Source organism: Xiphophorus hellerii, chromosome 9, assembly GCF_003331165.1.
Source record: "Xiphophorus hellerii strain 12219 chromosome 9, Xiphophorus_hellerii-4.1, whole genome shotgun sequence".
NCBI lineage: Eukaryota > Metazoa > Chordata > Actinopteri > Cyprinodontiformes > Poeciliidae > Xiphophorus > Xiphophorus hellerii.
Genome location: NC_045680.1, coordinates 29,478,259 through 29,493,748, shown reverse-complemented (window position 1 = coordinate 29,493,748; position 15,490 = coordinate 29,478,259). Strand labels below are relative to the sequence as shown.

The window sequence follows — 15,490 nt, the reverse complement described above, 5'->3', positions numbered from 1 at the left end:
GTTGAGGTAGTGAGGGAGACGCAGCGGACCCAGGTAAGATGAAAAAATGATGGTTTAATGATGAAGCACAGTCCAAACAACGAGTAGCAGGCACACGGAAACACTGAGGACGACTAGACTGGACATTGACGTAACATTGACGAGGACCCGACGAGGAACAAGGAACACAGGTGGAGTTAAATACACAGGAGGGTAATCACAGAGACGAGACACACCTGGGAACAATCAAGGGGAGGACAGGACAACGAAGAGACTTAAGGACACAGAAAACTCTAACTAAACACAGAAAAACACAGATCCTGACAGATTGTCTCACTTCATGAACTGTGAGCTGAAATATTAAAACCTTGACTCATCATGTCTACTTTTCCATAGATGGACATTCATTCTTGTTTAAAGAAAAAAGGCCAACAGCCGCATAACATTTAGATAAAAATAAGGGTGATGGAATTTCTAAGTAAGATTTTCAAATAAAGTTCAGATTAATGACTAGTTTTCACTAGTCATTAATCTGACCTCCTACCTTGATAATAAACTGGTTTTAGGTTTATTAATCCTATAAATTTAGTCAAATGTTCTTCAAATGACTGGAAATGCATAGTTTTGAGTAGATTTTATTTTAATTTCCGGGAGAGCAGACCACACGAGGACTGTGTCTCTCCACAGCTGCTAGTGTCTCATTAATGTTAGCAGATGTTGGCAGGTATGATGTGGTCTTGAGATTCTGTTTCAAACTGAGTTTATACACCTCGGGGAAAAAAATCACTTTCTCTGATTTTACTCTTTACTGTACAAGTATATGTTTGAGTAAAATGAACATTGTTCTTTTGTGCTATGAATTACTGACAACATGTCTCTTAATTTTGTTTGTGAATTTATGTAAATAAGCAGTTAGATTTAGAAAATCGCACCAACGAATATCTTCTCAAGGGTCTTAGCCCAGCTGGGGGCTAAGCACCCCTAAAGGTCAGATCCTAGAATTATCAAACGCCTTTTCTTTTTGTTTCGTCTTTTATCGCTTAAAATTAGTCCACAAACTGTCACTGTTGTTCCTACATCGTCATCCATGTTTGTTTATTCTAAATTCATGTATGGTATTTTCGGGGCTTTACTGGATTTTCCTCTAGAATCGGGATGTTCGTGAGTGGAATCGGTTCGTGTGTGGTGTGTTGCTCCTGCTGTGTGGCTGGACACACGGACCGATCGAATCTGTTGTACTTTTATCAGCTCTCTGGTCACAGAGGTTTGGAAAATCGGCCGACAATTCTTAAATCGTACCATGAGAACCAGACTTAGAACTCATAAGCTGTACTACTCTCGTCTCGACCACTGCCCTAACGCTCTCTGACTCTGGTCGGTATGGTAACGTTTACACATCCCTTCAAAATAAGATTCAGATGCGCAACAAAAACGAACATTTTATTTTCATGAAAATTTTAACTCACGATAACGACAAATTAATGGGAGTGCTTCGCTTGTTTCTCTGCAACGAGACGGTCCCACCTGGGAGTGATGAGAAACAATGACACCCGAAGTGTTGCTTATGCACAGGGTGCTTGGTCTCCTTGTGGCGAAGCAGTTTGAAGCTTCATTCCTTCATTAGCAAACCGGTCGCCGCATATCATGCAGAGCTTGGAATGTGGGAATCACCTACTGGGATAAATCCATTCTCCTGTCTCTTCTCTGGGCCTTTTCACCTTCGCAAAGAAACTTTCCAAAGACATCTGTTCTGTTTCTTACTCATTTTGCTGCTTGTGGGCTCAATGTTGGCGCGCAAAACGTAACCGAGAGAAGCCGGTTAAAGGATTTTCAAAATAAAAGATCCTCCAGACTCAGACAACACATAAAACATAAATATTTAATTATTTCTTGCGTGGCCCGGTACCAATTGGTCCACGGACCGGTACCGGTCCGCGGCCCGGGGATTGGGGACCACTGATCTAGGAGTATTTGAGCAGGCTGCCAGCACTTCGACGCCTGAGTGTTAGCCAGTAATGGTACTCTGTGCCCCTCTGAGTTTGCTCCCTGTGTGTTTCTGACATTACTTCTAGTAATATATTCCTGTTGCCTCTCCTTCAGGTGTTTCCTAGTGATGCCTGAAGCCAGAGTTCCTGGCTTTCTGGATTTTCCCCTTGTGACGCCGTGGATTGTTACCCACTAGTTGCCCGAGTCCCTCCCTCACCTCTGCAAATGAACCATAAGCAGTTCCTGGATTCTCACCTGGCAGTCGGATTGCTCCTTGTTCCTCCTCACCTGAACTTACCTGTACTCCCTCCACCGCAGCCTTCGCCATCCACCTCCAACAAACTCACCGTCTGAACCTCATCGGAACCTGGATCATCTCAAAGACCCCTACAGGAGACCATTGCCCAGGAGACCACAGTACTTTCCCCCCCTGGTGGAAAATCTTCATCAGCTCAAATAAGATCAATCCAATCTTCTTAAAGCTCAACTGTCTGACATACCTCGAACTCACCATCTCTCCCTCACTGCTCTTCAGAGTAGAGACGACCCCGGCTTCCTTCCACAGGATAAAGAACTACACATTCTCACATTTTCATCATTGTAACAATAAACTTTATTTATCTGATTTCCTGTTTTCCTGAGCATGTTCTGTATGTGGACAAAGAAACTTGAACCCATCATGACAGGCTTAGTTAGTCTCCAGACCTCAACCCAATAAATAATCTTTGGAGGGAGCTGAAAACCCATATTGCCCAGTGATAGACCCAAAATCTGAAGGTACAGAACTCTTCGGACATAAAACCGTTCTGGGATGGAGTCCGGTATGCTGCTCTGTCTCAGCAGATTCAGCATTACGTGTCTGATGTTTGTTAAAGGCTCTTATGAATAGGTGTTAATTTCACTGCTGCGCTTCTGATGTGTGTTCCCCTTAACTGCTGTTACAGCATAACATAGCTTACCTTCCCCAATGTACTGTCAGGTAGTCCAGACTTTTTGAGAAACAGCGCTGCTTCTGTTGGTCCTACTCTGCCAGTGTTTTCAGGATCCACCTTAAAAAATATCCACAGAAATTTTAGTCAGTCATGTAATGGTGCATTCACACCAAATGCATCTTGCGCGTCTGGTTTACATTGAAAGCCTATGTGGAGGCACGTTAAGGGACAATGGTGCGTTTCTAGTATCTAGAACGGCGCGATTTGAAGCATTTTGAGCAATTGACACATCAAGTGCGTCCAACAAATGGGTGATTTTGACGCATCTGATGTGCTCTCGACACGCCTCCACATAGACTTTGAACCAGATGCACCTGATGCATGAAACGCTATGTGTACAGCAAAATGTCAAGTGCCTGCGTCAAACTGCAGACATTGAAGGGTCGGCTGCGTTTTTGACACGCATAACGTATTTGATGTGAACGCACCATTAGCTATGTTCTTTTATTTCTCAGAAGTAGTAAAAAGGTTAGTCACATTAGTGGGGTCATCATCTTACCTGTCTGTAGAAGTTCTCATAAACAGGATTCCCACTCACCACCTATCGCAAAATGTTTTGACAATCATTAACAACATTTGTGATGTTAAAGCTGAATAGGCTAATACTATGCATACATACACACACGCAGACACTTACATTTACATATATCAGTGATGTGCGGTGACGTTCATAGCTGGTGAGGCACTGACTTAATCATAATCATATTTACAAATATAGAGCCCCTGCATGTTATTGTTTACATAAGGAAATTTCGCGCATGCGGACAAAGCTGGAGGGCAAAAAGACTATTCTTTTACACGTCATCCATAGCCGCGCTGCCGCGGCAGAATAATTTCGTTAATTCAATCGAACTTGGATATGTAAGTATTATTAATTTCGTGCTGTGCTCCACAGCAAAGGGAAAAATCGTTAAAGTACAACTCGAAACCACGTCTTTCTCGACCTCTGAATCAACGCAGCTACGCCCAGACTTGTTGCCTTAGCAACTGACAACAATGCCACAAAAAAAGAAACTCAAATATTTCCCACACAAAGAGCAGAACATTCAGTCTGTTTTAGGCTTAATGTTTATTTTGCGATTATTAATAAGTGATTGCTGTGGTAATAGGAGAAAACTCTACATATATCGCTGCACTTGACTTTACTGTATGGCATAGTATGGCTAGTTCGCTGTTACTGTCTCTAACTCTGCAGTTGTGGAGTCACAATGTCTGGGATCATGAGCGCCCCCTGCCATGAGGCCAGAGAACTACCTGCCTCACCTCGAATCTGTTCTCTGGTTTATGATCGCTGCTCAGCACACGAAACATGTTACACACACAGTTGGTGACATAAAACACTGTACATTATATACATAATCTAAATTATGGAAAATCAGTTCATACATAAATGTTTTTTAACCATTTTATTGGCAACGTACAGACAGGAGACGCATGCTCTCATAGAATGGCAGCCAGTGCAGTTAGCGAGAGGTTGCGCAATTGAAGGAGAGGCTCGGCTCGCTGCTGCCTCACCAGCTGCGCTTCCAAGCATTTGAATGGGAAAATGCAAAAATTCAGCGATTTTCAAGAAAAAATAATCACAGCTGGTTAAGCTAAATGAAAAATAGGTACTTTATAGTACAAACCACAGAGTGAAAATGGCAATATAAATTATTTTATCATTGGGGCCTGCCATAGCATTACATAGGAAAAGCATAGGAGAAGCCTTGCAAAGTAAGGCATTTCAATGCTTACGACAAATTAATGCGATGCAATGTATAAAGCGAAAAATGAGTGAAATTTCCAACTGCCAAAATGCAGAGTGTAACTGACACCAACTGCCGCTCCGTTAGAGTGAGAAACGGAGTAGATTTTTGACCCCCAAAATAATTTTGAAATCGCCTTCACATCTACAAATATCGCTCTATTGGTATGAAAGTCGGTCATGATATCGCACTGAATGCCTGCTCCCATACAATGTTTTCGAAATTTCTCTAGGGCTGATGGTTTTCTGTCAAGGTGCTTCAGAGTGAAATCATGTGACAGGGTTAAGGGTCCCAGCCATTCATTTTCAGCCTTTTCTCAAAAATTTCAGAGTTCAGCGCACACCATCTTTCTCTCATCGCTGCTATTACTGTGAGTGAGGTACAGATATAAATCGTGGTACTATAAGAGATGAGAAATAGCTCTCTCATACGCTTCTCTCATACAAATTCGAAACCGTATTCAAAACACGGTTTGGATACGTCTCACAGTTCCTGAATGGGAAGGAGTTGTTTGGACTGCTTTTTTCAGAAAAACTGACTTGGTTTCTCACAAAGATAGAATTCTTTCTCCACCTGTCTGTCTCACACACACGATAGTTGGCTGAGGATTAATAACTATAGCAACAACACAGAAAGGCAGAGCTGCTGGTTTGGACTACAAAGACACCATCTCTGTAGTTCTAACCATGGCAGAACACTTAGTTAATACAGAGGGCAGAGCAGAATGTCAGCACTACAAATATGGTGGAACTCTCAATTACTACAGAAGGAGGCTGAGCAGGATGTTAGAACTACGGACATGGCAGAATGTTTTGGGCATTATATAGCCAGTTTAACCCTACCACTGTTACTCATAGGATTATTGATGCTAATTGTTAGCATCAGAGCGCTGGGTTCCAACCGACAGGCACACTTTGGCAGGCCCCGTTTAAATTTCTTAAGAAATTTTCTAGTTATATATTATTTTTCCATGAGGACAGGTGAGGCAGAGCCTCACCTGCCTCCCCTGACCACATGTCACTGACATATACTGTATATTAGCAATTCAAACAATTAATCCAATTATGGCTGTTGATTAATGGTTTATTAGATTAAAATTAGTTTGAATCGATTAATAACACCTTTTAGTGTTGCAGTTTGGCCGTGGAGCCAGTTTATAGAGAAACTAAGATGGTGTAGGGACTCCAGAATAGGAAAGAAAAAAGGTTCAAACAGAGTGTGGTGTGGGATGCAAAACGGGATGCATTTTGACTAGTGGTGCACCAATTGGAGTTTTCTAGCCGATCTTTTAAAAAGCTTAACCTGCCATTTCCGATTTTAGCCGATACCAATTTTTTTGGTCTAAAGTGTTGCTTAATATTGCAAGAAATTTGTTGAGTTGACAACAGTTGGATAACTATTGTTAATTGTAAACGTGCAGAAATAACTTGATGGGCCGGTCTGTCAGTCAAACCTTTCTCACCGGAGAGCAAAAGAGGACAGTGGTTGATTCTTAGACCTTTGCCAAGCTAGATAAGATCGGCTCCACATGTAAAAATCGGGCGAAAAGAAATATTCAATCAGAGTCGAATGGAGGTTGCATCAAAATAAACAATCCCGAGTTACTGAATCCAAACTTCCTGAGAGAACAGCTAGTGGACTAATGCTGGTTCTGATTGGTTGTTTCTGACTGAGCGGAGTAATTCTGCAGAATACAGGGAGTCTCTGTTTTTTTCAGAGATTATCTATCTTATGTTATTACATAGCAAAAGTTTTAATACATATGTAAAATCTTTTGTTTGTTTAAATTGCGTGCTACAGCTTTAAGCAGACGTTCGGTGTGAGAGTTCACTGCGGGTGGAGCAGAAGCGAAGCTCCGTCTGTGAAATATCACGACCAGTAGCTCTTAGCGGCGGTCCAACAGAGGGAGCAGAACCAGCATCTACTGCTAGCTCGTTGACTTAAAGTATCGGGTTATTTTGTTTAGCTTTCAGACCACTATGGTCTTCCGGGTGAGAGTTGGTAGTTGTGCGCTGCTTTACCTGCTATTTGATCGCTCCAGATTGCTGCATTGAGCCTCGATGTAGCCAAACTCCGTCAAGTGTTTGTTTTTTTTCAACGTCATATTAGATTTGTCGTGTTGATGCATTTTGACATGCTTCACCCCCGAGGTATTTCTTCGGCAGAACACGCAAACTTCCCCATTCACTCTCAGAGCGTTATAGTTCCTCACCACATCGCTTAGGATTTGTTGCTGCACACTTGTGCAGTGTGAAGGAAAGAGGATATCAGCTGCAAATGCAGGCTGCAAAGTGAGATCAGCAACAAGAGACCGTGATCGGCGATCACCGATAATACACTTTTTCACGGAAAGCGGCCGATTATGATCGGTGGCCGATCGATCGGCACACCTCTACTACAAAGCTTAAGCTCATGGACGCTGTTCTTCCATGGACAATTGACTGTTGTTCTGACAGTCATAAAGTAGTCAAATAAGTTTAAAGATCTATCCCTCTTTTCTTAAATAAAATGTTATACTAATGCCATGTCATCATTCTTAACCTTTTGTACACACATTTGGGAAATATGCTAATGTAAGATCATTTTGAACGACATATACCCATGATACCCATCATCTGCCAATAAAATAGTGTGTTTAACACCAGTGAAGAAACTTTTAGTGGTATGTTATGATGTAGACATGTTAGACTAAAAAATTTACATAAATTCTTAACTTTCATTAAATATAAAATCAACCCAAATGTGCATGTGGATCCACATTCAGATGATGGTTGAATCAACTTTGATTCAATGTAAAATCAACACAAATATGCATGCAAACTGGCGTACAAATGATGGTTGAATCAACATTGATATAATGTCGGTTATGGTTGAAACCCTAACATTGATTCAACATGTAAGTCACCGACCACTTTCAATTTCATTTCAATGTCAGGCTTCAACATAGATTCAATGTCTCTGCCTGACATTGTTTCACTCATATTGTGTTATCTGGGTGATCATTGCAGCTTAGGAATCAAAGACAATGTCATCTTTGGCATCACTTACAGGCTTTATTTACTTATTTGGAGGACATATGGTTTATGCTAATCTACTGTAATAGTATCATAAGCACAAAATCAATTCAAAATAACTTGGATATTCTTAATTTAGCATTCAAACCACATTATTTGATTCAGATATGATGTCCATGTAGATGGATTATGTGGCCATATTCCACATTCTTCTTTTACACTTGTTTCTTCTTTGTTTATATAGGCACAAAGTGCAGCTGCAACGCAACTAGCAAGTTTAACCGAGTCACACTTCACTCTATCAAGATGAGACATTAGTTCAGTCCTACCACTGTTAATGCATATGTTTAAGATGCATCAGCATAATAGAGATGAAATGAAGCATCATGTACAGCACACATTCAACTCTCATCAGTATCACATTTAACCCTTCCTGGTATGTTACTCCATCCTTTTAACCTAGCGTCTGAGCAACACTAGCCTTAGGAGTCAGCAGTACAACTGTGTTAGCCTTTAAGCTTGGGACAGGCTTGGTGTCTATGGTGACACTTTTTCTTACATGAGAAGCTATCATCTTTTTTGAAAACACCATGAGTATTTACATAAACAGTAGAACCTAGTGTCAGTGGATGCTAATCAATCCGCTAACAAACGCTCAAGGAACAGGCCTAGTTCCACAATCTATCTGCATTATAAGAAAGCCGCCTCGTATTTTCTGTAAACTCCACTTATGCTAATATTTATTGATGGACGATACCGTCTGACTCTACCGCTATGCAGTGCTTTCTGTTGAGGCAGATGATGGGGGAAATTGCAGCGTCGTTACCTGGGTGAGAGATGCGAGAGTTGCCATCTTCCCTGCTACTGCTGTGAACCGCTCTCCCGTCTGAAGCCCAGTGACACGCCTCCTACTGGAACCACTAGTCCAGTCGGCTCTATTTCGTCATTAGTGAGCAGAGCATTAGGTCCAGACTGACTATCTGTGCTACCTCCTCATTCATAGATAGATAGATAGATAGATAGATAGATAGATAGATAGATAGATAGATAGATAGATAGATAGATAGATAGATAGATAGATAGATAGATAGATAGATAGATAGATAGATAGATAGATAGATAGATAGATATCGGTGCTAAACGTCTAAAACTTCCGTCATTTTTACAAACCGAAAACTATAGCGGGTTGTGTTGATATTAATTATCATCAGATAACATTCTTTGAGTGACGAGACCGAAACTTTTATGCTCAGCATATCATTGGAACAATTTATATACACGCAAAAACCACAAAAATATCACTTCCTTCATCTGACTATCCTATTTGTTTAAAATGAAAAGCTATCGCAGTTGTATGCACTACTCTTTTTATTAGAATAGCCTACCTTTAAAAAGAACATTTTAAATACAGAGATGTTTGTAAGAATGAAACAGCATCAGACAGGGGAAACACGTTTTTATTGAAATTAAATTAAATAGACATCTACACAGATCACTGCAAAGTATTTTTGCGCATTAATACGTTCTATGAGAGTCTTTTTCAAATGCAGCGCAGCCACAATGTGTCCACCGAACTGAACAGGTCACTGTGCTCCTGAAATGATAGGATATGATTAATATACACTAATATTACATCGCTATTACACAGCTTCAATATTCCACGCTACCAACATGCTATATTTAGCACACTAAGTAATAAATCTAGTGTTTTGCGTTTTTGTTTTTTTTATTGAGGACGACTGTTAAACAAGATATGAGAGCAACAATGAGCATCTCCATTAATTAACAGCAGTTACACTGAATTCTCTTTGGTCTTCTTCATAATAAATATTTAGAACCTGACACAAATATAGTATATTATTCCACCTTAGCTCACTTCTAGCACACAATTACAGCAGCACTATTCTCCAAGTGCTGATAGCTTACTCAAACTAACAAATATTTGATTTATTTCAAACAAGTTTTTAAAAACAAGCTATCTGTAGGACAGAAAAAAATCCTGCATACATAACCAAGAACAAAAACAATTAGCTTACCACTCATTTTCTGCTTGAAAAGGAGTGGTAAGAACACTTATACCTTATCTCAATTTAATGACTTACTTACAATGCCCTAATTATCAAAAAATAGTAATTAAAACTATGTTATAATATTCATGTTCCTGTTCAATATACTGTGCTAAAGAGCCAACAAATAAAGTATATTACATAGACAAAATGGTTACAAACTAACTCATAAGACAAGAAAATCTATGGATACATAGTAACAGTAATAACGACAATTTCAATAACAATTGGATATACACCAACAGAATAATTACCAATTCCTTGCCAATGTTGTAAGGTACTCTGTTATATTTAATATCTACAAAAATATTTGTAAATTGGTAAATAAACATTTAAACAGAAAATACGTTTCATAAAGATCAACAAACAAAATGCATATTTAAATGATTTTGGATTTGAAAATATCAAATCATAATTTTCTCCAACATTATATTGAAAAATAAAGAGCAACTGTTTCCAAATTCACAGGAATTGTTGTTGATGATGAGATGAATAAGATTTGGAGGTAAATTAATTTGTTATTATTTGTTATGGAGGGAGAACGGATTATTTCTGGCAGCTAAAATATATGGTCCCCCCTAATAAATCTGGCAAATAATGAGCAAGAGTTTCCAAAATCACAGGATTTGTTGTTGATGAAGAGAGGAATAAGCACAGTTACATAGTTTGTGAAAAAATAATTAGCCAGAAATTTCTCTTATCCAGTAATCTGTCATATTTAACATTGGAAGGGGATTTTCCAGAAAGCCTAACTCTCATCTTTTCAGGAAGTCTAATCTTCGTGGATGCTATGAGCCAGATTCCACCCTATTATATTAGCAATGAAGAATTATAAATTCACACAATGTGTTGGAAAACTGTGTTTGGTTACTGACTTTGTTTTTGTCAGGCTTAAGTGACAACAGTTGGGAAAAAACGATTCTCTTGGCCATTAAAAACAACACAAAACTGTGTAGGAAGACCTCGTTTATTTATTTCTTTTACAATTTTGTTAGGCTGCCGATTAAACTGAATGTTACAACCTTGACATGATCATATGAGTTGTTTTACTGAGAAATCGATCAAAAAATGAACGGATCCTCTCTGGCTGCAGTGCGCGCTCCCGACACAGAATGAACAGAATTTCGCACAAGACTGGCATTAAAGCCTGTTTTTTAGAAATAACCAAATCACGTTATTTCTCAAGGTAATTTACACTGAGGAGTTCTGGTCGGGTCCTTAAACTGGTAAACACACGTGGCTGGTGCACAAAGACAAAATGAATGAACTCCAACAACTTTGACTCAGGCATGGTCATCTACTTGAGGAGACGTGGATTCACGGTGGGACCGGGGTCTGCAAACAAATTATATATATATACACTGCTCAAAAAAATAAAGGGAACACTCAAATAACACATCCTAGATCTGAATGAAAGAAATATTCTCATTGAATACTTTGTTCTGTACAAAGTTCCATTTGCACAACAGCAGGTGAAATTGATTGTCAATCAGTGTTGCTTCCTAAGTGGACAGTTTGATTTCACAGAAGTTTGATTTACTTGGAGTTATATTGTGTTGTTTAAGTGTTCCCTTTATTTTTTTGAGCAGTATATATATACAGTATATATATATATGCCTCTGTATATTATATACATTCAAAGCCTGTATATAACATACAGGCTTTGAATGTGAATGGTATAAAAAATCCCATTAGAAGAAGCTAGATCATTTCAAAGTTTATACGAGAGCAGGTTGGCATTAGTTTCTTGCAGGAAACACATTTGTCAAATAAAGAGCATGAGAAAATAAAGAAAATGTGTTATACAAAAACATATTACATACATAAACATAATCTTACAGATCTGGAAAAAACAGAGGGGTAGCCATTCTCATATCAGACAATATCAGGTTTGATTTTATTGCAGAACATAAAGATAAAGAAGGCAGATTTGTGTTGTTGAAGGGAAAGCTGGAAAGAGGACGAGATCACTCTATGTAATGTCTATGCCCCCCCTGGTAGTAATATAGATTTCTTTAAGGAGGTATTTAAGCTTGTGACCACTGAAGCAATTGGCACATGTACTGTATATGTGCAGGTGATTTTAATTTCCTAAACCCAAAAATGGATATAACTAGTAGAGAGCAAAGTAGAACTCACTTGGAAAAGCAATATTTGTAAGAATTGGAACTCACAGATATATGGAGATATTTCCATAAACATGATCGTGAATTTACTTTTTACTCAACTAGGCATAACATACTAGAATTGATTTTTTTTTATGGTCAAAAGGAACCTTCACAGAGTGAGAGATTGTATAATAGGACAAAGAGATATTTCTGATCACTCTGATTTAACTATGAAAATTAATTTAGCTAGAAGCCCTAAAAAGACCTTATGGAGGCTTAACACAAGCTTATTAAGTAGTACTGCATTCAAAACGGAAATGGCAGAGGAGCTTAAAATATACTTAAAATTTAATTAGAATGGAACAGTTAGCCCTGCAATTCTACAGGATGCGGCTAAAGCATATATTACAGTTAAAATAATTGCAAAATGTGCTAATTTGAAGAAGATTAGAGCAAAAAAAACCAACTAACAAACATGCAGAAAAATTTAAAAAGATTGGAGCAGCTGCATTCGATTAACAAAAGCCCCTCCTTACTGGAACAAACAAGGCCTATAAAACAGGAGACTAAAAATTTTAAGTGAGGAAATAACAAGAAAAAACTTAAATATATGAAACAAAGGTATTATGAGGCAGGGCCTAAAGCTTCTAACGTGCTTTCATGGAGGCTTAGGAAACAACAGGTGGAAAACACAATCTATAAATTTCAGAACCCAAAAACTAACAAGATAACTAATAAACTTGAAGAAAATCAGAGATAATTGGAAGCATATTATGCAGCTTTGTACACACAGCCGGACAAAATGAATAATTAAACAATTTTTAAAAATTCTGAATTTCTTGGATCTTACATCTATAATAAAAAACCCCCAAAATGACAAGTTAATGGCAGAAATATCAGATGAGGAAGTTGACCGTGGGATATCAAATCTTAAGACCAGCAAATCACTGGGTTGTGATGGGTTCCCTCCTGAGTGGTATAAGGCCATGAAGGAATCTGTTCTCCCACTATTAATGGCTTCCTTCAACTACACCCTGGCAGGGGGCGCTCTCCCGCCATCATGGCGAGAGGCATTTATATCGGTCATACCAACGGTGGGGAAGGACAAAACGGATCCTAGAGGATATAGACCAATCAGAGTATTAAATATAGACTACAAACTATATGCTGCAATATTAGCTAAGAGATTAAGTATCCTGATAGATGAGGACCAGACAGATAGTATAAGAAGGACCATTCATATTATTGATCAAATAATTAAAGAAAAAATCAAGTGCAGCCCTTCTCAGCTTAGATGCCAAAAAGACATATGATACTATAGGGTGGGAGTTTTTGTTATGTGAGGACCTGGACAGGTGAAGCCTGCTTCCCTTTGACCTCAGCAGCAGAATCCGAGTCAGAAGATAAATGTTCTTCAAGACTATTGTACATATTTGCAGGACGCCCAGTAGAGGTTCCAGCAAAACAATTTAGGGAGTGGGGTAAACATTTTTCAAGATTTATATGGAGCAATAAAAGGCCAAGAGTAAGATACTCGACCCTGCAGCTGCCTGGGGATTGGGGGGACGAGGGGAGCATGGGTCTACCTTGCTTGGTGGATTATTACTTTTCTGCCCAACTTAGACATTTAGTGTGCTGGTAAAACCCAACGTATGAGGGTAAATGGAAGGACATTGAGCTTTCTTTGTTGGACTTCCCTATACAGTCTGTTCTGGGATGCCTGGATGGGCTGCCCCAGGTATACAAATTACAAAATCTGTGTTTGAGTTTCTCTTTGTAAAAGTGGGCAGAGGTGGTTAAAAAGTTCAATCTCCACAAACAGATAGGAGTTTTGAGTTGGTCCGCGTACCACCTGCATTTCCTTCCAGCATTGATAGACCACAAATATAGAAGATGGGCGAAACAGGGAACCACTGCATTCTGTAATATAATTAAGAATGGGGAGTTATTTGAATTTGAGGACTTATGCCGGACTTATGAGATGGGCAGAGAAGATTTCTACCGTTATTTGCAGGTCCAAAGTTTCTTTAGGAAGGAAATCAAAATCTCTGACTTGGATGTCGAGCCAGGAATAGTACAAATATTTACGGATTTATATGCTGTCAAAAATCATATGCTGTCTTTTCACTTCCTCCTATGTATCTAGGAATACTTTCTGAAGGACTCAGTAGTAAGGACACATACCTGTTGAAGATATTTATGATTGCAAGCAAGAAGGTGATTACTAAATGTTGGCTCCAACCTAGACCCCCACCCTGAAGCTTCTTGTGAATATTATAAACCTGATATGGAAATGTTGACTTTTACAATATGTCTCCAGAAGGAGAAAGGAGAGATTTTGGGAAAAATTAGATTGTTTTATAGCCAAAGGCATGTAACAGTTAATTTTTGTGATTCCACGACATTCTGATTTACAGGCACCTGGGAGTTTTCCTCTTTTTATGTTTTGTGACTCCATGTAGTGAAATGTCTGTAAAATTATAATGGTTATTAGTGCGAGTGTTTGTTACTGTCATGAGGTGGTGATGGGAGATGATGAGGAAACTGCAGCAGACCCAGGTTGAAGTAAATGATGGGTTTTAATGGTGAGAAATCCAGAACTCCAAACACAAAACAGTCCTAAAACCAGGCGGCACGGCTGAGCGGAAGCCAGGGCTCAACGCCGGTAGCAACTGGCAATCGAAAGGACAAGATACAAACAGCTAGACGCATAAGACTGACTAAGGACCCAACGAGAAACAGAGAACTCGGGTGGGGTTAAATACATAAGAGGTAATCAGGGAACGAGACACACCTGGGAAACAATCAAGGGGAAGACAGGACAAGGAGACTCAGGGACACAGAAAACTCAAAATAAACACACAGAAAAAAATAGATCATAACAGTTACCTGCCCTAACCCTCATGTTTGATTGCCTGTACTTGTATGAAAAAAAAGAATAAAATAAAGTAAAACAAAAAAAAAAGAATGTCTTAAAAAAATTTGCTGTGAACCCATCGGGCCCTGGCAATTTTCTGCACTGCATGGATGAAATAGCTGCTTTAATTTACTACATCTCGTTGCTTGTACTTGTGACAGTGCAATGACAATAAAGTTGAATTCTATTCTATTCTATTCTATTCCAAATTATTTCTAGGTGATAGGGGCTTCGAGATTTTATCTTAAGTCTGGAGACAATGAAGGAACATTAATAGTGCCAAAAAATGTATCCATATCAGTCAAACATGCAGTAGATTCAGGCGTGTACAATCTTGAATGAAACTCTTTAAGATTATCATGGAAGTTGGTACCCACATATAACCACGTATGCAATGTTTTAAGCTACAGGTATCAGTATTTTCTGTTTCTCAAGATGTGTTCTTCAGTTCTAAGAAGAACTGAAGAACACCACGCACACACATACAGTATATACCTGTTAAAGAAGGCTGGTTCAGTTTTGGAGACAACTGTGGAGATTATTATGCAAAGAAGGATTCTTCATAGGTGTCATGATTCATGTTCTGTCTTCTTCTTCTTCTTCTTGTTTTTTTTTTTATGGCGGTTGGCAAACAACTTTTAGGTGCATTACCGCCACCTTCCTTCATGTTCTGTCCTGTC

At 39.0% G+C, this 15,490-nt stretch overlaps 2 protein-coding genes across 7 annotated transcripts in view; both read right to left on the bottom strand.

Moving 5' to 3' along the window:
- The window catches only part of eps15l1a (epidermal growth factor receptor pathway substrate 15-like 1a), a 138,560-nt gene extending 129,945 nt beyond the window's left edge, over positions 1–8,615 (bottom strand). For all 6 annotated transcript variants that reach the window (XR_004340523.1, XM_032572523.1, XM_032572522.1 and 3 more), the window contains exons 1-3: positions 8,546–8,615; positions 3,457–3,498; positions 2,925–3,014 (exon numbers count right to left, since the gene is read on the bottom strand). Coding sequence is in view for 5 of the 6 variants with exons in the window: in XM_032572523.1 (XP_032428414.1) it covers positions 2,925–3,014; positions 3,457–3,498; positions 8,546–8,572 (159 nt within the window). In the remaining variant the exon portion in view is untranslated. The remainder of the gene's footprint in view (positions 1–2,924; positions 3,015–3,456; positions 3,499–8,545) is intronic.
- LOC116726052 (uncharacterized) overlaps positions 1–15,490 on the bottom strand; it is a 591,833-nt gene that overhangs the window by 147,436 nt on the left and 428,907 nt on the right. The window lies entirely within an intron of this gene.